At 38.4% G+C, this 26916-nt stretch overlaps 1 protein-coding gene across 1 annotated transcript in view; it reads right to left on the reverse strand.

The window, feature by feature from the left end:
• Positions 1 to 732: 732 nt before the first annotated feature.
• The window catches only part of LOC127641449 (transcriptional repressor p66-alpha-like), a 38672-nt gene continuing 12488 nt past the window's right edge, over positions 733 to 26916 (reverse strand). Inside the window, exons 2-11 of the mRNA XM_052124474.1 lie at positions 14928 to 15171; positions 8949 to 9075; positions 8640 to 8768; positions 8182 to 8253; positions 7978 to 8097; positions 7566 to 7751; positions 6105 to 6372; positions 5368 to 5783; positions 4679 to 4898; positions 733 to 2667 (exon numbers count right to left, since the gene is read on the reverse strand). Of these exons, the coding sequence (XP_051980434.1) occupies positions 2534 to 2667; positions 4679 to 4898; positions 5368 to 5783; positions 6105 to 6372; positions 7566 to 7751; positions 7978 to 8097; positions 8182 to 8253; positions 8640 to 8768; positions 8949 to 9075; positions 14928 to 15166 (1911 nt within the window). The 5' untranslated portion in view covers positions 15167 to 15171 and the 3' untranslated portion in view covers positions 733 to 2533. The remainder of the gene's footprint in view (positions 2668 to 4678; positions 4899 to 5367; positions 5784 to 6104; positions 6373 to 7565; positions 7752 to 7977; positions 8098 to 8181; positions 8254 to 8639; positions 8769 to 8948; positions 9076 to 14927; positions 15172 to 26916) is intronic.

Below are 26916 nucleotides of genomic sequence, written 5' to 3' on the forward strand. Positions count from 1 at the left end.
AAGATCAGATGACTCCCTGGGATTTTCATAATCATAATAGCTTGTAATGTAAAATGAGATCTTTATATTCACAGAGCAGGCTGCATATATGAAAATACACAGAAATATTAGTTCACACTTATAAAAGGTTGTCAGAATGTTCAAAGCTGTGGCATTATGGAATGTAATGATGATTGATATTCCTCAGAAGACTGTTGCATCATATTTGATACATTGATATCTAAGGACTGTTTTCAAAATAATAATAAAAAAATGTAACCAAACACAAGTTGCTTATATTCATCAAATACTCATTTTAAAATATCAGAAACAATATCATTACTGACGCTTTTACTTCATCAAATAAGCTGTCATTTACCCCAACATAAGCATCACTTTTTACCACCATTTTAAATAGATTGATATAAACATTGAAACCACTTTTCCACCCACAAATAACCACTAGGTGGTGACATAAACTTGTGAAACATACAATAGATTGTTTGGCTCACCAGCTTGAACAGAGTAAAACAGGAGCTGTCAAACATTGTGCATCATATTTGATACAAAAGGCTTTATGGGGTTAAAAAAAAAATGTCATTTATTTGGGAGAGCATTTAAATCGCTTTTAGCACAAAACAGTGGACATACTTTGGAACTGCTGTAAAATGTGCAAGGAACCAAATGCTAAAATTAGATTCAATATCTATGATCCACAAAATGTAATACACATTCACACTCGACAGACACCAACACAACAGACAAAACAGGTTAAAATTAGTTTTATTATAATTATTAACTGATAAAGCAGAAACAGATGAAAAAGAAACTGTTTTTTTTAACTGTTCATAAAAGGGATGTGATGCAAAAAACAATGAGAGCATCCCAGGAAAATGGAATGGTGTTAGTTGTCAACAGCAGTCTGAAACAGGGGCCTCCACGTCCGAAACACTCCACAGATGTTCAAGATCATTGAACAGATCATCTTAAAAGAATTAAAGTGAACTGCCGCAAGCATAACTTAATCGACATTTTCGTTGGACTGCAATGACTAAAATAAAAATAATAAAAAAGAACAACTGTTAGGCGAAAATACCAAGCATACTGCTTGCAAATCAAATCAGATGAAAGGAAAATAAGAGATGGCAAAATAATGTGACCACCACCTAACGGGTAGGTAAGGACTTTGATTAAGCTATTTACTCAAGATTGTGTGCTACATTCAATAAGCAGTCGTGCTTTTATACACAACATTTCCTTTAAGGAACAATTAAGCTGTGCTAGTCCGCACAACTTCAAACAGGATCTAAAATGGTAGCTAGAACATGAACTAGCAAAATTTGCATTTAAACACTCTAAATACAGTCCAATATTAAATTCTTAACCCTTTGAAACTACTTTGGGAGAAATCACGGGTATAGAAATTCATTAAACTTGGGCTAATGTTATATCCTTCATCTAAAGTGACATTTATAAATAACACAACATCCAAATATTAGATGCTGTTATAAGAAAGCCTGGGGCAAGGGATCACATCACAAGGATAATAAAAACGTAATGCAATATCAGATCTACGCATTGTTCCTGTAATAACTGAGCTACAATCAGGCTCACCTGATATCAATAAATGTTATAGGTCTAGTAGTTCTGTTGTGGCTGCTGCTTTTGTTATTTAAGTCCATCTATGTAACCATCCCTGATATGCAATTCTTGGTTAAATGTCTTTTTATAAGCTTACAAAAAAAAAAACAACCCAAAGTATTCAAGAATACACACTACACCAGCAGATGTATAACCACCTCAACAGTATAACAAAACCTTTTAAACTTGAAGCCTTTAAAAAAAGGCAATTTCAAAAAACGGGTAGAATGAGTCCACAGTTAAGCTAAGAAAAAAAAAATTGTTTACATCAAATACATATACATACACTCCCAAATCCCTTGTGAGGGATAGTTCACCCAAAAATGAAAGTTGTGGAGGCGAGTAAAACATGACAAAATATTCACTTTTAGGTCAATGATCCCTTTAAGCTTTTCACAGCTCAAGAAATCATATAGATGGGGTCCACAAATGATCCAAGCACAATCCCTGGCATTATGCAGGAAGTCTAGTCACATTCCCTCCACTTCCTGTGGGTAAATGTGTCCATTAATCTCTGGAACTCTGAACAGAGGCTGTACTTCATAAAGCCATTTCTCCACTTGAAGAGCCATTACAATTGGGAGTTGCATGTGTATTACTAAAGCCCAATGGGTACTGGAGGGATTCAGCAGATAGATACAAAAGGCCTATACAAATGGTCCTCGTGTCTCCTTTATCACTGATTCCGGTACAGTTCTCCTCTAGGACACACTTATTAGCCTATAGGGATGTCTCATCTCAGACTGTACAACAAAGCGTCTCAGAACAAAGGAGAAATTGAGTGAAAATATATATTTTGAATTGTATTATTGCTTAATGGCTGGTTCTCTGATGTTAAAATCCAACCAAATGTCCAAAGTAAGGATTATAATTATGAGAAATATTAGGATAATTTTATCAGTGGAATGGGGCACTATTTCCATGTGTTTGCTGTTTGGGAAATGGTGCGGGAAGGGATCATGTCCAAGAGGTACTCTCGTTGACGGTCCACCGGAGACGTTGTCCTGTGCACAGAGAGGCTGGGGTTGACATAAGCCATGGTGACACCTGCCCAGGGAGAATGTTTAGAGATTAATAATCATTCAAAACAAACTATAAACTGAGATTTCCAGTAAATTAAGCACTGATGTCAACAGATAATCTTTCAATGTGGCTCTGTAACCCGTCAAAGAGGGAAACCTGGGAATCTGTAAACACTAATTCCCCATTCTTTTTAAGGTTCATTATACATTTTGGGTCATCTATCCATCTATCTTTCTCTTTCTGTTCTATCCATCCATTGAACTGAATCCATCCATCCATTCACCTACAGTGAATTCAGAAAATATTCAGAACCCTTCATTTTTTCACATCTTGTTATGTTGCAGCCTTATGCTAAAACGATTCAAATTATTTTTTTCTTCTACAGGCCACAACCCATAATGACAAAGCAAAATCCAGATTTTTGATTACTTTGCAAATTTATTCAAAAGAAAAAACTGAAATAATCACACTGACATAATTATTTAAACCCATTGCTAGGACACTTGAAATTTAGCTCAGGTGCATCCCATTTCTCTGGATAATCTTTGAGATGTTTCTACACTTTGATTGGAGTCCACCTGTGGCAATTTCAATTGATTGGACATGATTTGGAAAGGCACACACCTGTCTATATAAGGTCTCCCAGCTGAAAATGCATATCAGAGCAAAAACCAAGCCACGAGGTTAAAAGAACGGCCTGCAGAGCACAGAGACATGATTGTGTCATGATTGTGTCGATGCACAGATCTGGGGAACGCTACAAAAAAAAAATTCAGCCCGGCCATTGGGGGAGAAGTAAGAGAGTCACCAAGAACCCAATGGTCATTCTGGTTGAGCTCCAAAGATCATGTGTGGAAATGAGAGAAACTTGCAGATGGACAACCATCACTGCAACACTCCACCGATCTGGGATTTATGGCAGAGTGGCCAGACATAAGCCTCTCCTCAGTGCAAGACACATAAAAAAAAAAGCACCTAATGGACTCTCAGACTGTGAGAAACAATATTCTCTGGTCTGATGAAACAAAGATGGAACTGTTTGGCCTCAATTCCAAGTGTCATGTCTGGAGGAAACCAGGCACAGCTCATCAAATGCACAATACCATCCCAATGGTGAAGCATGGTGGTGGTAGCATCATGCTGTGGAGGTGTTTTTCAGCAGCAGGGAATGGGGGACTGGTCAGGGTTGAAGGAAAGCTTAAAGCAGCTAAAGAGATATTCTTAATGAAAACCTGGTTCAGAACCCTCTGGACCTCAAACTGGGCAAAAGGTTCACCTTCCAACAGGACAATGACCAGAAGCACACAGCCAAGATAACGCAAGAGTGTGTTAGGGACAACTCTGTGAATGTCCTTGAGTGGCCCAGTCAGAGCCTGGACTTGAACCCAATCGAACATATCTGGAAAGACCTGAAAATGGCTGTCCACGGACATCCCAACCTGACAGAGATTGAGAGGATCTGCAGAGATGGCAGAAATTCTCCAAATCCAGGTGTGCAAAACTTGTCACATCACACCCCAAAAAACTTGTGGCTGTAATAGCTGCCAAAGGTGCTTCACGTAAGTACTGAGTTAAGGGTCTAAATACTTATGTCAATGTGATATTAGTTTTTCTTTAAATAAATATGCAAAGTTATCAAAAATCTGTTTTTTGATGGGTCATTATGGGGTATGGAGTGTATATTGATGTGAAAAAAAATATTTAAAAGCATTTTAGCATAAGGCTGCAATAACAAAATGTGATTAAAAAAAATTAATGGGTCTGAATCTTTATTCGTTGACTGGCTGTCTGTCTGTCTGTCTGTCAATCCATACATCTAACCATCCATCTACCTATATATACATTTTCATCCATCCATCTCACTCCATCCATCTATACATCCATCCATCTCTCTTTCTGTTCTATCGATCCATCCATCCATTGTGTCTGTCTGTCTGTCTGTCTGTCTGTACCTATCGGTGTGCAGACACAGGAATAGAAGAGACAGGTAGGGGCAGAAATTTAATTAGTTTTTATTTTAAATGGCATCATCTACCTGCTGTCCCGCTGTTCTGTTTCCTCCAGGTATTCATGGTGGGGTTGCTGCTGCTGGTGCCCTTGTCCCCCGCCCTCATGGCATGCTTACCTGGCCTACTGACCAGCGCGGCAGCCGTGACGGCATTCTGAAGCTGAGATGATGTGGTGAAGCTGTGGCTCACACCGCGTGTGCTCGCGTTCACAGCCTGCTGTACGCTGTGTGACAGCTGCCCTTGGTTCTGATTGGAGAAAGGAAGATTAGTGGTCAAAGAATGATTCAGGAGAGTAATATTATAAATTAGGACAACAAAAACATTTTTAAACTAAACTGTTGTGTTTACGCTAATGCTCGCATTTGCTCTGACAACGTGTAATGAAATATTGGAAGGAGAACAAAATTCAGAAGCCAATTGTGGTCGAATTAAAGAGTATACATGCTGGACAAAGCCAAGCTACAAATCCATTATCCTGGTATGTTAGCCCAAGTTTGCTGGTATGATTTCAGTCTAAATTTGAAAGAGAAACATAAAGTACTAAGTTGCTAGACCGATTGAAAGTGTTGACTTGTTAACCAAGTGATTTGTGATGTTGCATATTGCTGTGGAAAACCAAGCAGAACCCTGGCCTTGACGATGCAGGAAACCTGCATTTATGCTCTGAACAAAGTCATGCTTGGTTATAAACAGCCATTCTAAGAGTATCCAGTACCTGCTTGATGGTTGTGGTGTGGTAGCGACCAACCGATGTTCCCCTGTTGCTCTGCTGCTGGGTCAGAGATGTACGAACTTGCTTATACTGCTGCGAAACCAGCATGTGATCTGATTTAATCACCGGTGAAGATGAGGTGGTGGTGGACTTGGAAACAGGTGAGGCGGCCTGCTGCATAATGTGTTGCTCGATCTCCTGCTCCTGCTGCAGGGCTTTGACAAAGGCAGCCTTCAGACGGCTGGTATGCTCCGCCTTCAGTGCTTTCTTCTGGTTGGAGCTCATGCACTGCTCACACAAGATGGTGCCGTTGCTCTTTTCTTGTCTCCAGCGAGAGGTGAAGTCTGTCTTGCACTGGGCACACGTGAAAGGTTCCTTGGTTGCCGGGGTGGACAAAGACTCAGCCTGTGGCTGCTTACCTGGAAGGTAAACAAGTGATTTAAAATAGTATATGCTTTTCTACAAAATTTGCAAGCCAAATGGTTCATGACAACATTTTTGCAGTGCTAGAGTAGGTGGTTACTTAATAGCCCAAGTCAAAAGAGCCCATCCCCAAGTTTCAATGACATTCAGGCTTGTACATTTAATGCAAGTCTATAGGATCTTTTTTGCCTGTTTTATTGTCCAACAGGCAAAAATTAACATACTGATCACATTTACAGAAAAGTAACAGCACAATTACTTTTCTCTGTTAAATCAACCAAAGCTTTCAGCAAGATGCTCTACTAAGCTGTACTCACTTTTAGCCAGTGAATCTAGAAGGTTCTGGACAACCTTCTCCAGCCCCACCAGGTAAATGAACTCATTATTGGCTGCAGAGGGCAGGAAATTAAGCGCTGGTGCTGGTGGTTTAGGTGGAGGGATCTCAAGGAGGGTTTTCTCCAACTGTTTCCGTAATGCAAGCTTGGCAGCAGCCTGACGGCTGGCAGGAGAGTCATTGGCATTGACAGTGGAGGTGCTGGTGCCCAGACCAGATTGGGAGGAAGTTTTCAAACCAGTTGATGATGCCTGGACATGGGAGAACATGACATTGAGACATATTCTATACACAATTAACTAAACGCTCTCATAAAAACAATTGCACATATTGATCATTTTCATGTCTTATGGATGAAAAATACACAATATTTTAATTAAGCTTGTCAAGAAAATAAAAATTTTAATCCAGAAAATGTCCTGATAGTAACTTATCATTTGGACTGCACACAATCTGCTCTGCTCACATTTTTGCACAATTTGTAGGGGAAATGGATTTTAATATGGTAAAATGTGTTCCTTTTGCGTAACCGTAAGTTTTCTGTTCCCTTGCGATAGTTTGTTACCTCACAATAAATTTACTATGGTTTTACAATAGTAAACATACTCCAACCTTGATATTTTTAGTAAAACTATAGTAATACAGGAAAATGAAAACTTCTCAAACCACTGCCTCATTATTTTCTTCTGTGTTTTCCCCAGTTGTGTGCAAATCAGTGCAATTATGGGTGCAAGCTCGTCTTCATGTTGTTTGTTGGCATGTTATCACGACTAAACTCTCCCGTTGCATGTACCTGGGTTTGTGAAAGAATGTCGGGATGTAGATTAATTTGGACACAAATGGTCATGTGTTTGATACAGATGGTCTGCAAACAGTCGTGTTTGTGCACTTGACATTAGTGTATGCACTTAACTCGTGTCTTTGTTTCTACATTTGTCATTGGCATGCGCCACTGCTCAGCCGTGATTTAAACTGAACTCAGAATTGATTCTGAATCTTTTGAGAATCAAATCAGAATCGTTTGAGTGTGAATTGCGATGCATCGCTGAACGGATCCCCCCACCCCCCCCACCTCTAGTTAATATATGGTAACTGTAGTAAAACCAACAGTAAACAGTAAAAACTCTTGCGATGAAATCCAAAACTTACAACAAGAAATGCAAAAACTATTGCAAGGGAACAAAAGTATTTAAGAAAAAGAAAATCACGTCCTGTCCTCTAAGAGGCTCCATATTAAACGGAGATGAGAATAAGCCAAAATAAAATTATTTTGCCAAATATGTGCATGTAAATGTTGAGTGGATAGTAATTTTGTAAATTATGGCCGTTCACATTCTGATGAGCTTTCTGTGAAATTCTCTGCTAACCTACTTACATTTTTGTGGCTTATTATGGTTCAAAGCTTTTACTCATAATCTACTGCTATAAAGTAAATGACAGAGACCTGTGGGACAAGGACGCTGGCATTGGTTACACGGATCAAGCCCTGCTGGATGATCCTCTGGCCCTGCACCTGCGCGCTGGGAACAGAGGTCCGTGGGCCCAACAGAAGAGGAGGAGGACCAGAACCAGACTGCTGTTGCTGACGCTGCCTCAGTGTAGCAATTTGCTGCGGGGTCACTGCAATTGGCTACAGCACAAATTAAAATGTATTAATTTTAGTGATCAACCGATATGGGTTTTTCAATAAATTATACCGATGCTGATATCTAAAAAGGAGTGCTTTTTTTAGCCGATCACCCATTGAATTCAAAATTATTACAGTTTCATTTTGACAGACTGAAACAAATCAGTAAAACCACATTTTGTTTGGTCGTAAAGTGAATTACGTTTACTTAAGTTGATGCAGTACACACCTGTGAGCCTCTGACTAAGGGTGGCATAACTACTGCATTATGGGAGCCGTGCTTGCAGCCCTGCACTCCACCTCGAACCAAAGGAGGAGGAATGACTGTCCCTGAGTTTCGGTTGGAGACCTAAATACAACACACGTATTTAAGCCTTTACAGCTCAGTAATTGACAGAGCCAGTTTGAGAGAAAGAAACTAAACATAAGTGACCTGAAGGGGTCCTTTAGTGGATGAGATGCTGCCTCTGACAAGAGGTGGAGGAGCAGCTACAGAATTGGTTGACTGAGAAAGAAAAGAGAGATGTGAGAAATTATGTTAGAATCCGTACAAAAATGAAAGGACAATGTTAGTTTGTTTGTAAACATTGCTGATTTTACAAAAATGTTCTGTTTTTTGTTAATTTTGTTATTAGTTGAATCTATTTGATGTGTTATGTAGCGTCTAACAGCCTGTTGTTATGACTAGGCCCAGATTCACCATTTCTGTGCTAGTTTTGGGGGGAAAGCTGCGGAATGGATTTAAACATACTTGAATGTGTTTAACACAGCTGCAATTATTACACTTTCCTCATTAGTTAAAATAGCTAAAAAATGGAATGTGTAGAAATGGTGGGGAATGTGTAGAAGTTTGGCCACTTCCACACATGTGATATCTCCTTTTTCAGTTACCTTTTGTATGGCATCTTTTTGGGTCTGACTTTGCCGAAGTTTCTTCAGCAGGACGAGTTTGGCCTCCTGCAGACGCAGTTCTTCTTGCAGCTGCTTGATGATGCGCTCACGCTCAGACGGACAGCTCTTCTGCACACACCAAAGAGAGGAAAGTCAAGTTAACAAACAAACAGTATGCCTTCATTTGATGTTTAAAGTCAGAGCATAAAACTTGACTTGAATTACCTTGTCATGTCAAGTGCAAATGATCTTGCAAAATGGATTGCTATTTAATTGTAAATGTAGACAATGTCCTAGAATCGATATTACCATTAGCATCTCAGTATCCATCTTCTTAAAACTGTGGCTGACCCCATTCATGCAAGGACTAGAAGGCTCATTGTCCGACAGAACAATGACATCATCTGGTGTCAGAGGTCTCTCTTGCTTTATGTCACTGAGAAAGACAAATAGGGGAAAACATCAGTCAAGGATGAAAATGTACTAACATTTCCATGACCCACTTTAAAATTTGTTTCCTTTAAAAAGCAATTTTCTGATGTTAAAATTCTTTCACCTATCCTAGCTTTATATGAAAAACAAAAACCAACTAAGCCTGATACATCAACATTGGCTCAAACAATTTGCTTGAGTTTGGGACAGGACACAAATAATGTCTAAATAATGGAAGACTTTTCCATTTAGTGATGCTAATGGTACAAAGATTACACATTTCATTTATAAATAATCACCACCAAGACTAAAAATGTATTTTCTGCACTGCCCACAAGAGGTCGTAATAAGACCAGTAACATGAGTAGCTCAAGCAGCTGCACAAGAAGCTTATCTGTGGTCAGAAGATCCATTTAGGTGTACAGGAGGAGACTGGGTCTCGTTGCTCTCATCGACTATATCAAAGACGCCTGCAAGCCGTATTTCATGCCCAGTTCCAATGAGAAAGAAAACGGATAGGAAATGTATCCATGACCAGCTTTTATGGCTTAGCCGCTATAAGCCGTTCCACCAGAGAAAGATGATATTGGTGTCAAGTTGACTTAAGGACAGTAGCTCTGAGTCTGTGGCCCCTCCTAAGTGACTGACTGTAGGAGGGGGATGGGATGGCTAGAGGCCAAGCTATTGAGTGTACTCTGTCCTCAACTTTCACTGAAGGCAGGGCACTCGCATAACAAAGATGCAGTCTTTTATGCGTGACATGGCAGCCTCTGTGCTGGTCTGCAATGATAGAGTGGGAGAAGGCAGATAGGAAGTCTGATCACTTATTAGGCATGTCATAGTAAAACTGCTGACAGAGGGTCTTTTTCTTGGGTCAAAAATTATTTTCGGCAGTGGCTGACATACATAGACATCACCGTGCACAAAGTTGGTTTATTACATAATTGCAATTTTATAATATTGAACAAAATTATGAAATTGCATTTCATGTTTACATTGAATATACAAGTTATTTTGGATGATCAATGTTAATTAAAATGAGTGAAACCAGTTGCTTGGGAGCAGTTTTAGCTACTGAACTAGACTTTTGCATTGCCAGATATGTGGTTGTGAGGGTCTTCAGAGTGGTTTCTAGGTGACTGCTTACTGACCAATGTCAAAAGAGCTTACCAAAGTAAGGTAGGGCTGGGTAAAAATATATGCAGCCCAATTATTGGGCGATATATCACAGAGGCCAATAAATCGCAGAAATTATGACTTTTCTAATTATCGCATTGTCCGATAAATTTTCCCCTTTGGCCGGTTGTTTCTAGAGGGGGCTGAGAAACACCTGCTTGCATGTGCAGCGACTGAGACATGTAAATGACCAGTCATGGTTCGTTTTGTTGTTACGTGCCATCATGTTAGTACAATAATAGACCGGTGCGCAACAGTTTCATTTAAATGGTCCGCATATCAGAGTCTACATAGCAGACGCGTTTGAGCTCATAATGTTAAAATGCTCACCTGTTTTATTCTACCTCTCTCTCCTTAACAGTTCCCTGTAACTTTTAACTGTCTTGTCTAATATAATAAACCAACCTCACACAACTTCTGCAGATCCAGCATCCTGTGGAGCATTCATTTATTAACCTCCAAAAGCACGTATTCTATCAGTCTCTTCTTAGCAGTTCCCTGTCACTTGTAAATTTCCTTTCTAATGATAAAAGGCAAATATCAATAAAACTTCTATTATATACCATTTGCCAATATGCAGATATCTCATTCAAACCAATGTTATTCATGAACCGAAAATCCATCGTTTTCTTCCCGTCGAGCGCTCATCTAATATCTTCCTCTGAAGCATGAATTCTAACAGCCAAAATCAAATCCTCAGGATCAGGATCAAAAGTTCCTCCGATTCACAAATCATGACATTCCAAGCAGGCGATCCAGGCCGTTTAAACTGTCAGGAGATTGACGCTTGCGCTGGATCCGCATGAGAGCATGGCTGCAGCCAAAGTCTTTCTAGCAAGTCAGTCCACTGTCGGCCATGTCCGGAACGCTCTTGGGAGGCTATTTCCAGTAATTATATTGCAGCTCCTATCTACTTGAATGGGGAAAGACCAACATCTCCAAAACGGTTGGTCAAGATTATGATCAAAGAACATTTCAAATCAGCAGTAAAATCTGACAAAACCGGTATCTTAAATGGTGCTTTTTTCCCTAAGATTACACTATGGCAATTTTCCCAGTAATTATAGCTAATGCACATACAAGTTCTAGAGTGGATTGACAGGCGATATCAAAAGGTGATTGGCTCTTTTACCTGTAAGGCGGGACTTCCTATCTACATCCGTTGACCGCTGGTTTCTCCCATTCATTTTAATAGAAGTGGCACGTTTCTGCCAAATAGTCTCTGGTGCAACTTCAAGGTAAAAGCGTATGCTATAAGTACATTTCTTATTCACTGTGCACTGTATGTACAATTGGTTTGATTCTGTATTATTTGAGAAATTGTGATTACTCACATGGTCATGCCATCTATGGTTGCTGGACTATGTGTACTGTTATTTCCTTCTTTCTAATATACTGACAATTTCTGCATGTTCAGATAAATTACTCAAATTTGATGACTAAACAGAATGGTTTAGATGAATGTGGAGAGCGTTTTCAAAAACCTCCTTTTTTGCAGACAAAAACGCCATCTAGGTGTGGATGGAAGGCCAAAATGTAGAGAAAAAGATGCGTTTTCAAATGAAAACATGTTGTGGACATGGCCTAAGTAGGCTATATTTCCTAACTTTTTCCAAATCTCTGAATGTTTACTCAAATACTTGATACTACACTTAAAAACATTAAGCACTGTTTTCTTAATTAGTATCTTTGTTCTATTGTTTTGATTTCTTCAATTGTATGTTTTCTGTTTCTTTGTTCTTTATTACTGACTGTTTAGTCGTCTTGAATAATTAAATTGGTATTTTTTTTGTAGTACCTAAATTGGTATTGTGAATCATCAAATGGCTTTCGTATGCAAGGGCTGCATAATTAATTGAATTTTTTTTAAATAAAAACTATTTTACAAGTACCGCTTCCACAATTAACCTATTGTTAAGTGTAAATTACAGAATTCTCTTAAGGTATAGCCTAAATTTTCTTTTTTAGAAGGTTTTAGAAAGAACCAGTCATGAGTCACAGACATGTCCATTGTACGTGTGAGTGCAATGATGAACCAGCATGTTTAGATTAGTTTAGGCCCAGACAGGATCTGACTTTGGCATTTTCTACACTGATTTTGTTGAAAAATCTGCACATATTTGTGGAATAGGTTTAAACATGGTAAAATGTGTTAAACTGAGTTGAGTACTATAGTATTAATGGCTACTGACAAAATGATTAAATTAACATATGCAGTTTTTGTAACCTTTATAAAGAGCGAATTTACCACAGTTTTATGCATGTTTTACGTCTATTAATCAGAGACTGACCACTTCTATTAAAATGAATTGGTGAAAACGGTGCGCCCGACAGTTGTAGAAAATAAAATCCCGCCTATCAGTTAAAAGAGCCAATCTGCTTTTAGATAGAGATTGCCTGTCAATCAACTCGAGAATATGCATGTGCATTTGCTGAACCAGCATTTTTATTTTTTTTTTAAGTGTGACCTGAGGTAAAAAAAAGCACAATTTATGATACCGTTGTTGTCAGATTTTACTGCTGATCTGAAATATGTTCTTTGATTGTAATCTTGACCAACTGTTTTGGAGATTCCGTTCTTTCCCCATTGAAGTAGATAGGAGTTGTACTATTATGCCACTTGTTTACACAAAAAATAGCTGCTTGAGAGCGTTCCAAAGATGGCCGGACAGACTTGCCTAGAAATGGACTTTGGTATAATAGCTAACTTAATTCAAGAATATAGCATGGAATTGCCCAAAACTAAAGCTAATACATGGACTAAAAACCCCAAAACTTTTAATTTAATATCATAGGGACTTACTTAATACTTGGGGTTAGGGCTTTTCTTAAACCCCAAGTATGAGGAATAGTATTTGTAATGCTTGCCTTGAGAAAACGACAACATAACCCTTAACTCCTGTAATCCAGGACAAACACTTAGAGCAGAAGGATGGCACCAAAGATTGAGCATCTATACCTCATGCAGCACTAAAGATGGGACGATGAAGATGGGTCTAGTAAACTCTCCGAATGCATGACCCATTCTAGTAAATTGACACTTATAAAAAAAGAGTAAGAAACACCACATATCCCTGAAAAACAATGAGCTGTCACTTTCCAGATTCACTTAGTGTTTCTTAAAAGCAAGTGAGACAATTAAATCCATCCTCCAAATACAGTGTCCACTTTTTCTGGAAGCACTAAGAGGTAATGTGGATTCCTCATGGGAGAACCTGTTATGCTTATCTTATGGAGAACGGAGTCAGTATTTGCGTCAAAACTACAACTAAACTCTAACCATAACTTAGACATGACCTATATCACTTCCTGTGTATGATCTAGCACTAATAAGATCATATGATGCAAGAATTTCCCTCTGGTCACATGACTCACACCCTCCCTTTTCTTTAACTGTCCCTGCAAGTGTGGAAACCATGGCAACGGCTGGCTGAAACCAGTTTGTAACATAGACCTTGTTTGGCAAAGTCAGACAGGGTTCAGGTGTGACAGAAAATGCTTTTAAACTTTTGAGTGGGCTATGGGACCCGAGGGATAACCGAAATGCTGAGCAAGCACAATCTTGAGTAGGCTACTTGGGAAAACACGACGATGGTCGTGTTTGCAGAGTGTGACATCTTTCACTCAACTTTCTGCCCCTCCCCCACCCCACATGGCATCAGGCCACCTCCTTTGTCCTCTTCACTTTATCACAGGCTTGGCTCTTGTAGTTCGTGACTACCTTTGTTTGTTTGCTCCATTTCAAAATACTCTGGTTGTCAATTGCACTTTTATTGCAAGTGTTGCTGGTTATAGCATGAAGCACCTTTACTACTAATTATTTTGGGAGTTGAACAAACCGACATATGATTTTCACGTAGCTGACAAATAAACAGGGACCAGATGACTAGTATAACTTTTGCCACTATTATCCATACAATAGTGTAGAAAGGAAAGCAGGACCTACTTTATATTAGGTGGTCTTAAAGGTTCAATATGTACAACTTTTCATGTAATATTCTTTTTTTACAATGTAATATGTAAAATAAACTGCATGCAAACCATAAGTGTATAAAAAAGGAAAAAAAAAGAGGGGCTTTTATTTAGGCTATAAGGATGTGTGTAGAATTGTCTTAAATTTACAATTATTTCCAAAATGTTTCTACAAACAATTTATATAAAGCATAAAATAAACTGTATGTGTACATAAAAACCCTAAACGCTTACCACTTTATTAATCATTAAATCATCTTAATATACTTATGCATGTAAACCTGGTCACCCATTTACACAATTAAGTAAAATTAAGTCTGTACACATACTTCTCACTTGCCGTTCATGGCATTGACATTTTTTTAAAACAGCAAAGCTAAAGCCCCTCCAGGCAACTCTTTATAAAAACAGACTTAACCCAAGCTGAATGGTGCAGCTCTGTAGTCATGTCATCCTTTGCATCTACTTTATACTTTGGTTACTTTGCATTTAGCAGAGGCTTTATATTCAGATCCTCTAGTAGGTCTCAGTGGAGCAACTTGAGGTCAACTGCCCTCAATAACAGCACAAATGTGAAACGGCAGGAGCTAGATCTACGTAATTCTGCAGTTCACAGGTTGCAGGTACACATTAATGACCCCAGTAAATCTCGACAAGCAAGGTTCTTTCTAGTGCACTAAAACGTGGATTTTAAAGCATGTGGCCTACCTCTTAGACGTGCTCATGTCCACAGGCACATCACTGGTCTGCACCTCTACCTTGATGGTAGCCTTTACCTCCCCGGCCCTCAGGATGTTGGCCACCTTGTTGGCCTGTTCGCTTTTGGTCTTCAATGCATCCACACTTTCCAGTTTGACCCTTTTTACATTGGTGTCCACGGCGGGAGAATCTCGCTCCAGCGCCCGCTTTTGACTGCGCGTCAGACGCACAGCTTCTTCCGACATCATCTCACCTGTAAACAAACATCACTAAATGAGCCAAGCATATTCATTTTCAAACAATATAAGTACTGCCTAACAGACTATATGAATCAGAGATTGAGAGTCTGACTGGCTGATGAGCAAAACAATGCTGATACAGACGTGCACAAAATTAAACTTTCAACCATATTTAGGAAATTCCTTCAAATCATTGAAAACAGAAATCGTTTATTATCCATTAACAAAGTTGCCAGATCTTGGAATTTAAACAAGGAAGGCATTAATACTTGTGTTAACAGAGCACAGCTGTCTGGTTCCGAAATAGATTTTTAACGCTAAATTATAAACTTTTAAAGACAGACCTACCATGAGCTCTGAGGTTGTTAATCGATGGTATGTGCTTCTGTTCAAGCCACTGGTATGTGCTTTTAGTTCAACATGCATTTAATTGTGTAATTTGTAGTGAATAACGTCCCATGATCCTGAGTTGGAAAATACACCAATCAGAATCTCAGCAAACAAACCACAGCAAAAGAGACCAGTAGTGACCAACACGTAATTGATGGACTGTGAATGATGCAACATGCTCGAGTCATCTCCCTACACTCTCAAACAGGGTCGATTAGAGCCCAAATTATATGGAATTTTTTGAAACAGACAATCACCTATGGTCATGAAGGGTGGGTCATGGGCGAAAGAAATAGGTCGCGAGTACAAGTGGCCGAAATGGGTTTCCTCAGAAGGGTGGTGGGCTTCTCCCTTAGAGACAGGGTGAGGAGCTCAGTCATCCGTGAGGAGCTCGGAGTAGAGCCACTGCTCCTTTGCATTGAAAGGATCCAGTTGAGGTGGTTTGGGCATCTGGTAAGGATGCCCCCTGGGCGCCTCCCTAGGGAGGTGTTTCAGGCACGTCCAGCTGGGAGGAGACCTCGGGGGAAGACCTAGGACTAGGTGGAGATTACATCTCCAAAATGGCTTGGGAACGCCTCGGGGTCCCACAGTCAGAGCTGGTTAATGTGGCTCAGTTGTGGCTTGTTCGCTGTCCTTTTCTGAATATGGCGGCACCGTTTTGTGGTCCATTCTGCATAATGCGGCGGCTCATTGTTGCTTAACGCGGCCCATTCGGCACGTTTCACGGCCAAACCACCGGCCCGCTCGATTCTCCCAATGGACATTCCACCCCTAATCGGCCAGAAAGTGTATCGGAAAATGCCGGGTAAGCCAGATTACCAGTCCGGCCCTGCTCACTAGCAACCAGGCCAATTTGGTTGCTTAGGAGACCTGGCTGGAGTCACTCAGCATGCCCTGGATTCGAACTCGCAACTCCACGGGTTCTAGTCTGCATCTTTACTTGCTGAGCTACCCAGGCCCCCCCCCATTCAATCACTCTTTAAAGACAGTACACAGTCTTGTATATTTTAGAATACTTTTTTGCTTCAAATCAAAGTTTTTAATATTGTGAATCACCACAGAGCTGGTTGGTTTAATTCATGGCTTAGAATGCTTTTATTAAGGTTTATATCAAATCCCTATGTAAAAAATAAATGGGGGGAAAAATACTCTCACATCCAAGGTGGCTGATAAAGTAGGCGGGTACTGTTGCGCTCTACTGGCCAAGCTGGCACTGTTTTTAGTCAGCTTGGCCCGTATATAAATTACTGTGCAAAAGTCTTAGGCACATAAGATGTTTCACAAAAACATTTGTTTTAAGATGGTTATTTATATCTGCTACTTTAGTGTGTAAATAGGAAATATACATTTTATACTCTCAAACATTCATTTTGCAAATAGAATAGAAGAACAGGGAGCCCCGCAATAGATGGCCCACTGAACATGGGGTCAGTCTGGGATTACACGTAGAGACAGAAGTAATTGAGACAGACTAAATAAATAAAAGAACTGAGGATAATTCTCCAAGAAGCTTGGAACATCCCATCTGCCAACAACCAAGAAAAACCAGGTGTAAGTAGGAGAATTGGTGCTGTTTTGAAGGCAAAAGTGTTCACACCAAATAATGGTTTAGCTCTTTTTCTTTTTACTGGTCTTAGTTGATTAATAAACTGTCATTATTTAAGAAATCCTCACTTTGAAAGTTTTTCACAAGTGCCTAAAACCTTTGCACAGCACTGTATATCATTCTATCATTAATACTATACTACTTGTTAGAAACACTTGTTCCAAGATTGCACTTGACACATGACATTTTACTGGAAAGGACCACCGGCCTCCATATTGGCAACTAATATCTGCTCATTCCTGTACAAGCGAACTCAGAGATGCATTATGCAAATCTATGAAGGTATACAGTATAAAGTTTTTGCAGATGCAAAGAAAACTGTGGAGTTGCAGGCATGCATACACTGTTTCAAGAAATTTGTGGTAAACCCCACAAACAGGAAACAGAATCACACACAGCAGAACTCATAGAGAATTAATGCTCTATCCTGGAATATGACAGGCCGTCATACAGAAAAACAGCCAGGAAAGCTTCAACGGAGGTTTAAAATATGCATGCAGCCAACAGCTAATGGAAGCAAATCTATAATTTGGGTTCATTAACATTACAACTTGTCTATGACAGCCCTGCCTATAACAGCCATCTGATAGCAAGAGAGCTGACTCAACAGCCAGGCCTGCTCTCCTCTGCTGTGACATCACTGGGGCTCCACATGACCCTTCCCAAGATTCCATGGAACACAAAGTATTTCCCTAAAAACCAGTTCAAACCGGTTGTTGGACCTAGTCGAGAGACTTTTTTTTTTTAACCCCTTGAGAGACTGACTGGCAGCGAATGCGGTCACACAGACGTGCGTGTTTGCCAGTGGGGGATGGGTTGTGTGCATTCCAAAACACAAGTCTTTCAGAGATGAGAAGGAAGTGTCCGGCCCATTTGTTGCTGGCAAAATAACCGGCACAGTGGTCTTATTACTATCTTATAGTTATTAGATGAAACAAATAAGCTCACATCCAGCAAATAAAACTAGACTCGAGGCAACATGACTAAATATTTAAGGGAATGAAAATTCTGTCATCATTTTCACTCGAAGTGAACCATCCCTTTTCCAAGCAATTCTTGGATTAAAAACAAGTTCTGTCACTTTCACGAAATGAATTAGGCCCAACAAATGCTGAAGAGATCGAAGAAGCAAACCTGAAGTTATTCTAACCACTTGCATAAACGTTTCTCTTAAAATGAGGCTGGCCCTCGAACCAGCTGCTAGTCAATTTTTCATGCGGTCACATATATAATCATCAATGAAAATGAGCACTGGACATGGCTCTTGAAAGTAGGTCACCAAATCTGTCAGTTACATACTGACAGTTAGAAATGTAGTCAGCCAAGTCTTTTGCAGACACTGGATGTCCATCATCAAGAAAAAGTAATCCATTTAAGCCAAAAACCTTGTAGGAGTCTTCTTGAACCCGTTTACACCTGGAATTAAAATGTGTTTTGGGCAACAGTGTTTTACTGATGTGTACCAGTTATATTTACATTTAATCTACACACAAATGTGATGTTTAGAGCAAAGCTCTAAGTCAATTTTTAAGATTTTGTGCAGCAGCTGATTGACAGTTGAGTGGGTGGTGCTTCGCTGCTGTTCGAACGCATCTATGATCCTAATGGTCAAGTATTTGCAGTTTCCCCCGATGATTTCGGTGTAAATTATCATATGTCGATGTATTACCAGTATACGGCACTCGTGTCGAGCGATGTCTGCAAACGGTGCATGTTTTGTAAACGTTTTTGACCGTCGCTGTTTGAATGCATCGAATGTTTGCTCCAGGTGAAAATGGCTCAAAAGGAATCCATTATTTGATTCAAAATGTTGAAAATTCGTGTTTGGTATGCAAAGGCCTTACAACTGCTTTTTCGATACTCCTTTAGCATAGTCAATGCTGTCCAAATAAATGAAAAAGTAGGCACTGCTGATATAAAAAAAAAAATGGGGGAAAAAAAAACAGTTTACTTGAACAAAGTTCAAATCAGCAGAGTGAAAGTAAACTAAATTACAAAGAATGGACAAAAACTAGACAAGACCATTTAATTGCATTGACAGTCAGCTTAACTCCTTAGCTCAATGCGATTCACTGAACGTAGGAAAGTTGCCATGTTTTCACACTGGGTGACTACTTTAGACATACACAAGCCACTTGTTCTTGTTAGGAAATAGATGCTTGTTGCCAAAACAGCTAGCATGTGACTTGCATGGTTCCTTACATCTATGCAGCATTCATCCCTTCATAAATAACCTAATTCAACAGGGGTTGTTGTTATGACTTCATCAAAAGGCATCAAAGTTGGTAACACTCAAATTATTACCTACACAATTTTGTTGCTTCCAATGTGTATCGATACACATTGGGTTAAAAACCCAGCTTATAACACAACGTTAAATGAAAGCATTACAAAGCAAGAAAGCCTGTAGTCTTAACAACAAAGTTTTATTTATGTGTTTGAGTATTACTAAGCAGATTTAAACCATGATGTTACTCAACTGCAAGCCAGTTGCAACATGCATATTTATGTTTTTTTAAAGTCATGGACTTAAAATGATGCTGCCTGCATCACTCCAGTTGTTCTATGATGGCCTTTAAAGATTAAATTAAAATTGTATCATTGTCTTTCCAACATTTTATTTAAATGTAATATTTTATTTCATTGGCTTGCACACTGGACACATTAAGGCCCTGTTTTCTATAAAGCTCCTTTACAATTGTATGTACTGTGAAAAGCATGACACAAATAACACTGACTTGACCCGTTTGAACAAAGCTACACTGCGGAAACACCAACCAACTTCTGCAGCAATATTCTGAACCACTGCATTTCAATAACAGCAGTGTATTGGATTGTTTTGACCGGAGTGAAAAACATGTCTATTCATGCCATGCTTTGGACAGCTGGGAAGGTGGTGACTATCCTCATGGTGCCAACTGAAGACAAATCTTCAGATGTAATGGACGCCCATAGGGCGCAGACCAAGAAAGACATAGGAGTCAATTATTAACCCTAAAAAACACGGTGGAAATACAAGCCAAACAAGAAAGGAAGTCTTTTTCTCTCACTCATTTTTTCCATAGGGATTTCATAAAATCTTTCATAAGAGTTCTAAGCCATGAACCAAACCAACCAGCTCTGAGGTGAATCACAACATTACAAACTTTAATTTGAAGCAAAACATTTTTTTTAAAAATTGGACAAAGACAAAGGTACAAGACCATGTACGTAACGTCTTTAATGATGTAATCAAATTAGAAACTATGGAAAAATATAAAACTAATGATTTTAAGTTGTTGATTAGTAGTATAGAAACAATATGTTTTGATTTCATTGCAAAATATTCAGATATATACAAATAGTTTGAGAGTGAAGTGAAACCGACTTGACTGCATCATTCACAGTGCGTCATGGGAGCTTATTTTATGCTCTTTGATGGCCGCGGTTTTCCCCGACTAGTAGTTCCCCCCCTCAGGATCATACACTGTATTTCTTAAACAGGAATTCCACAATTAAACATGGACAGGGTTTTTTCTGCATTTAAACTTTTCGGCGGCCAAACCAGCGAAATCAGGCAGTTGAACTTAAGTTTCTAAATGTGTTTAGGCCAATAGTACTAATAAATAATTTTCACCAAAATATTTTCAGAAATATTTTTCATTAAAAAAATTGAGCAGGTCTAATTATACTATTCTGACTGTTCCCATGAGTAGAACACTTGACTGATTTGGAACTGTGCAAGTGAAAACGTTTGTTTCCTACTCCATAACCAACATTGTTTTCCTTTCATCAGGCTCTTAATAATTTAAGTAATCTTTAGAAATATCTTAAGGCAAACAAGGCCAGTTAATTTCCTAATATCAAAGATAATTCAAACAGAACATACACCTATCAGCCACAACATTAAAACCACCTGCCTAATATCATGTAGGTCCCCCTTGTGCCAACAAAACAGGCTCTGAACTGCAGAGGCATGGACTCCACAAGACCTCTGAAGGTGTCCTGTGGCATCTGGCAACAAGACGTTAGCAGCAGATCCTTTCAATCCTGTAAGTTGTGAAGTGGGGCCTCCATTGATTGGGCTTGTTGGTCCATCACATCCCATAGATGCTCAATCGGATTAAGATCTTGGGAATTTGGAGGCAAAGTCAACACCTTGAACTATTTATCATGTTCCACAAACCATTCCGGAACAATTTCTGTAGTGTGGCAAGGCGCATTATCCTGCTGAAAGAGGCCACTGCCAACAGGGAATAACGTAGCCATGAAGGTGTGTATGTGTCTGCAACAGTCTTTGGGTTGGTAGTATGTGTCAAAGTAACATCCACATGAATGCCATGACCCAAGGATTCCCAGCAGAACATTGCCCAGAGAATCAAACTGCCTCCGCCGGCCTGCCTTCTTCCCATGGTGTATCCTGGTGCCACCACTTCCCCAGTTTAGCGACACACACCAACCCGGCTGTCCACATGATCTAAAAAGCATCATGGCCAGCATTAAGTTTTTCAGCAATTTGTGCTACAGTAGTTCTTCTGAGGGATCAGATCAAACAGGCTAGCCTTACCCACATGCAACAAGCTTTGGGTGCCCATGACCCAGTCGCAGGCTCACTGGCTGTCCTTCCTTGGACCACTTTTGGTAGGTACGAACCTATGCATACCGGGAACATCCCACAAGACCTGCCGTTTTGGAGATGCTCTGACCCAGTCATCTAGCCATCACACGTGATTTGGCCTTTGTCAAAGTCACTCAGATCCTTATGCTTGCCCATTTTTCCTGCTTCCAACACATGAAATTCAAGAACTGACAGTTCACTTGCTGCCTAATATATCCCACAACCCTTAACCAGGTGCCATTGTAACGAGATTATAAATGTTATTCACTTCACCTGTCAGTGATTTTAATATTGTGGCTGATCAGTGTATATTGGACAGCAGGAAAACTTTTGTTCATGATATGTTAATAAGTCTGGGAGGTCCAGACTTTAAACCTGCCTTATTTACTTACACTTATATTCACAGTGCAATGCAATAAGCATATGCAAGACCATGGGTGGCTCCTCATTTCTGTGCTTACATTAATGTGGACTTTAAAAAAAAAAAAATATAGAATTATGTGTCAAGTTTAGTTTAATTTCACATAGCACATTAAAATATTCTGCATTGAATTCAAAGGTTCCATATGCTTAGGTGAAAATAACTCCAATGACCAATGTAAACATGAAATGCAATTAAGTAATTAACTCAGAGCAAGTGGATGACCATCTACGTCAGTCACCACAAAGGCTGAGTATCGCCTGGTACCTCACAATACAATATGTTTTGCAATTAGAAGTAGACTGATATATCGGATTTTACTGATTAATTGGTGCAGATAATTAATTTTTGAAACTAACGTTATTGGCAAAAATCTATGCCAAACTTTTCCGATATTTGTTTTATTCCTTTTTTTAATTCCTTGTCGATAAATGTTATTTGGTGAAATTGCACACACATATATATATATATATATATATATATATATATATATATATATATATATATATATTTATTATGGTTGTCAGTCGAATTTAATTTTTTAATCACAATTAATCACATATTTGTTTGTAGTTAATCATGGTTATCACAGATTTTGAAAAGTTTGACCATATATACTTATTTTCCTGTCAAAATGTCAAATGTAACAACATGTAACAATGCTTTATTTACATTTTCCAAACAAAGACTTACAATATAAATAACAATATAATGTCACCTATTCAAGTAACATTAAACGTTTCCCAAAGTCTAATTGGGAGGTTGACTTATTGAAATAATTTTTCAATAAGTCAACTTGAGTATTGAGTTGAGTATTCATTCATATTTTTCAATCAATTCAAGTTTCCATATTCTCTATATATCTCATAATTTTACATTTAAAATTTTAATCTCATAACAATATTTGCTTTGTAAATACATTTATTCCTGCTCTGTGAAAATACATCTAATTGCCACTTCAGATGCAGCTTCTGTGCCACCTTTACTGTGTAAAAATAGCTTTAGTCGCCATAGGTTTAGTATTCATTGCAATGGGCATTAAAACTCAAACTCTCATCCTCCATAATACCATTTTCATATAATTTTATCACTGACAGGGAAGCACTGTTGTAGTGTGTCCGTCACTGTATAGACTCTTGGCCGACACATTACAAAGGTTCCACACTCCCAACAAGTGTTTATACTAGTTTATGCTGTACTAAATGGTAAATGCGTTAATTGCCATGAAGAAAATTAACGCGTTAAACTTTTAATTAAATCGCACACGATTAACGCGTTTATTTTGACAGCACGAATATATATATATATGATGAATATATAGGCAATAAAGCTTAGTTAAATACTTACATGTAGAGCATTGTAACAGAGCCAACTCTGTCATTTTTTTTTTTTTAAATAAGTCCCCAGTTTATTTTGGGCTTTTTATTTATTTTTTTAATAGTAAAAAGTCCCACAAAATCACCAATTTATTTGATTATTATTGAATTTTTGGTTTCACAATAAAATGCTTTTAGGATATTATTCATTTTGAACTCTTGAATCCTCAATTTCTGTGCTCGCCCAAGTAAGAAAAGACTAAGAAACATTTGATCATTCTATAAATCGATTTAATAAAAAATTATTGGCCAATTATCGGTTATATTCATTTGGAATATATTTCAGTTATAAAGCATGTAGATAGAAATATCAAGTTTTATCTCTTGGTGGCCTATTGATTTGGAAGTTAAAGTGTGCCAAGTTTGTTGTGATATGAATAAACAAATAGTTTAATATAAATATTGATCTAAAAAAGTATTGCGATATAACAATATTTGATTGTATCGACACTAGTCACCACAGAAGACCACTTTTGACTACGGAAAAACTGACGTCTTTTTAAAAATTACATAGAAATAATGTGAATAAAACCGATAAACCTAGGAGCTCACGGAAGGTCTGTCTGTAGAGGTTTATAAGTTATATAAATGTATAAGTTTATTTATAATAAAATTAATTCTCCTATGGAAATTTTTTTGGGGGGATTTACACACTTTTTACCACATCCTCAAGTCTCTACAATATTCTGATCCCTAGATATGGTCAAAGAGATGTTTTTTTCCACACTGTTTATTATCCACCTGAAAACAATCATAAATCTTTTTACTTCAGATTAGTGTTATCACAACTCTCCTCAACTAGTCGAACAATTTGAGGTATCACATCCATAGCACAAAAGTTGCATGTTGGTGGGCTACAGGCCGAAAGTCAATTTTAAACAGAGACAAGAATTGTTTCATAGGCCAACTTGTGCTAGACTGAGCATAGTGTCAAAGTCTGAGTGTTTCCTGAGTTGGATCATACAATTGCTTTTACAGTTTACAAGACTTGTCAAGATGAGAAGGACTTCCTGATTGTGTCACAAACATCTGAAAAAATCTGATGTTCCAGGTAAGCAGAGTCAAACATGCAAAGGATGTTGCTCTAGATCTCTCAAAACGAATACATCTTTTCACCCACAATGACGAAGTGGCTGCCAAGAGGGTTGAGTCAAAGGTGCCCGTCAGCTTCAGTTCTGCATATCATGGGTTAAGCCCTGCCATTTTAACACCACAGACAGATCAGGCCACAAGGGTGTTACCTAACAAAATGGATGTTGTTAACCCTGTATCTGCCGAAAGATCTACCTGGTGTGCCCCCTAGCAACAGGACACAAGCAAACGACAGAGAGCAGATGACCGCTTTTCACGTGGGCACAAAAGAATGCTTTTGCTGTAAGAACAGACGCAAGCAACCCCCCTGAACACACACACACACACACACACACACATCTACCCATCCCCCACAGTGATCTCAAACAGACTAGAGTGCAAATGTACACTGATACACACACACACACACACACACACATATTACAACTGGTCTTTCAGATTGTTAGATAAGAATATTTAACACGGTGGCAGCAACAAAGTACATTTAATGAACAGTAATTGCGTCACAAGATCCACTCAAACAATCGTATCTCTATGAGTTGTAAATCCATGATGTTTGTACAAATCCAAATGAACAGTTCACCTTCATATTCCCACTGTCAAACTTAACTAATCACCTGATGCCTTCATTTAGTTTTTAGCACTTAGTTTGAATGACAGTCAGGATGAAGTTAATCTCTCTGTCCGGTCGAGATCCTACAGTACATTAACTTACAGGGGAGCAAGCGGACTGGTGTTTCATGGCTCGGGGCTCAACCCAACAATAAAGAAGAACAGGTGTAACAAAACTCCTTAAAGGTGATTGATCAGGATAGTCCTACTAGTCAAAGGAGATTAATTGGGAGAGACAATTTCTTGGACAAGGCTTTAGTTTGCAGAGTTGGGAATCAAGAACTCATTCTTATTAAGGATTTGGGCTGGGAATTGATACAGATTTCCTGATTCAATTCCAATTCACAAGCTCTTGATTTGATATCCATTCATATGGGTATATTTCAGTTCTAATGGCCGTTTTGCTTATATATGAAACAAATTCTCTCCCAGATAATGCTGTTAATTATACAGGGGACCTTTTAACTAGGTGCATTATTAAAATTCCAATTATAATAACCAAATAATAAACAAAACCAGCAGTTCTGTAAAGAGCACCTGTAGATCACCTCAAATGGCTTAATCTAATCTGTGCTATGCCTGATTAGAATTAAATATTACATTTTTGTTGTTTTTGATCAACAACTGACTGTAGAGAACAGAAAGGATATTAAAATGGATATTATTCAATGACGAATCATTGTGTGGATTTCATCTTTGGACACTTTACACAGAACAACTTTTACTCTCAACACACAGTGAAAGGATCTCGCTGCTGAACACTCCACCAGTGTCCTACACAATCACTGGTGTGTGAAATGTAAACATTTACCAGCCAGTTGTCAAATATATACATTTTAGTCGCATAACACAAAATTTGGTTGCAAATGAGAGTTCTTTCATTGTAGTAGAGTGTTGCACATAGAGTAAAAGATCGATCTTGGGATTTAAGGATCGATATCATTCAAATAAAGATCGCGATGCATCAGAAAATCTATATTTTTACCCATCCCATTCAGAATCAGTTTAATTATTATTTAAATACCGGAAAAAATTCCTAAACTAATGACTTTGGCTGTTCTTTTGAATCTACAGCCCAAAATATACAGTACAACCAGTGTAGGTCAATTCACGAACAAACGACTCTTATTAGTAAGACTGGGTATTGACACAGATTTCCAGATTTGATTCAATTCACAAGCTCTCGATTCGATTCTGATTCATATGGGTATATTTAAGTTATAACTTCCATTCATGTCAGCTTACATATGAAAAACAAATCTCTGTGAACTAATGCTGTTAAATATAAAGGGGAACATCTAACTAGGTACATTACAAAAATATTCATTTTACAAATTATATTTTGTTTTAATCATTTGTCAAATTTGAGCTTTTTAAAAATGTACAAATCCATGTATTCCATAAATAAACATGATATAATATGGCATATTATATTTTGTTACATGTTTCTTGTTTAATACATAATTTATACTATTTACAAGTATTTAGAACATGTGCTAAAAATCAGTACTGTCTCTTTAAGAAAACCGGGAGTTCTGTAAAGATCATCAGTAAATGAGTACATATTATTAAGACGGATGGGTTCGTTACTCATGCCTGGTATTTGTGATTAGAATTAAATGTTTTATTTTCTTGTTTTTGATCAACAATTGACTGAAAAAAACA

This window comes from Xyrauchen texanus, chromosome 50 (genome assembly GCF_025860055.1).
Source record: "Xyrauchen texanus isolate HMW12.3.18 chromosome 50, RBS_HiC_50CHRs, whole genome shotgun sequence".
NCBI lineage: Eukaryota > Metazoa > Chordata > Actinopteri > Cypriniformes > Catostomidae > Xyrauchen > Xyrauchen texanus.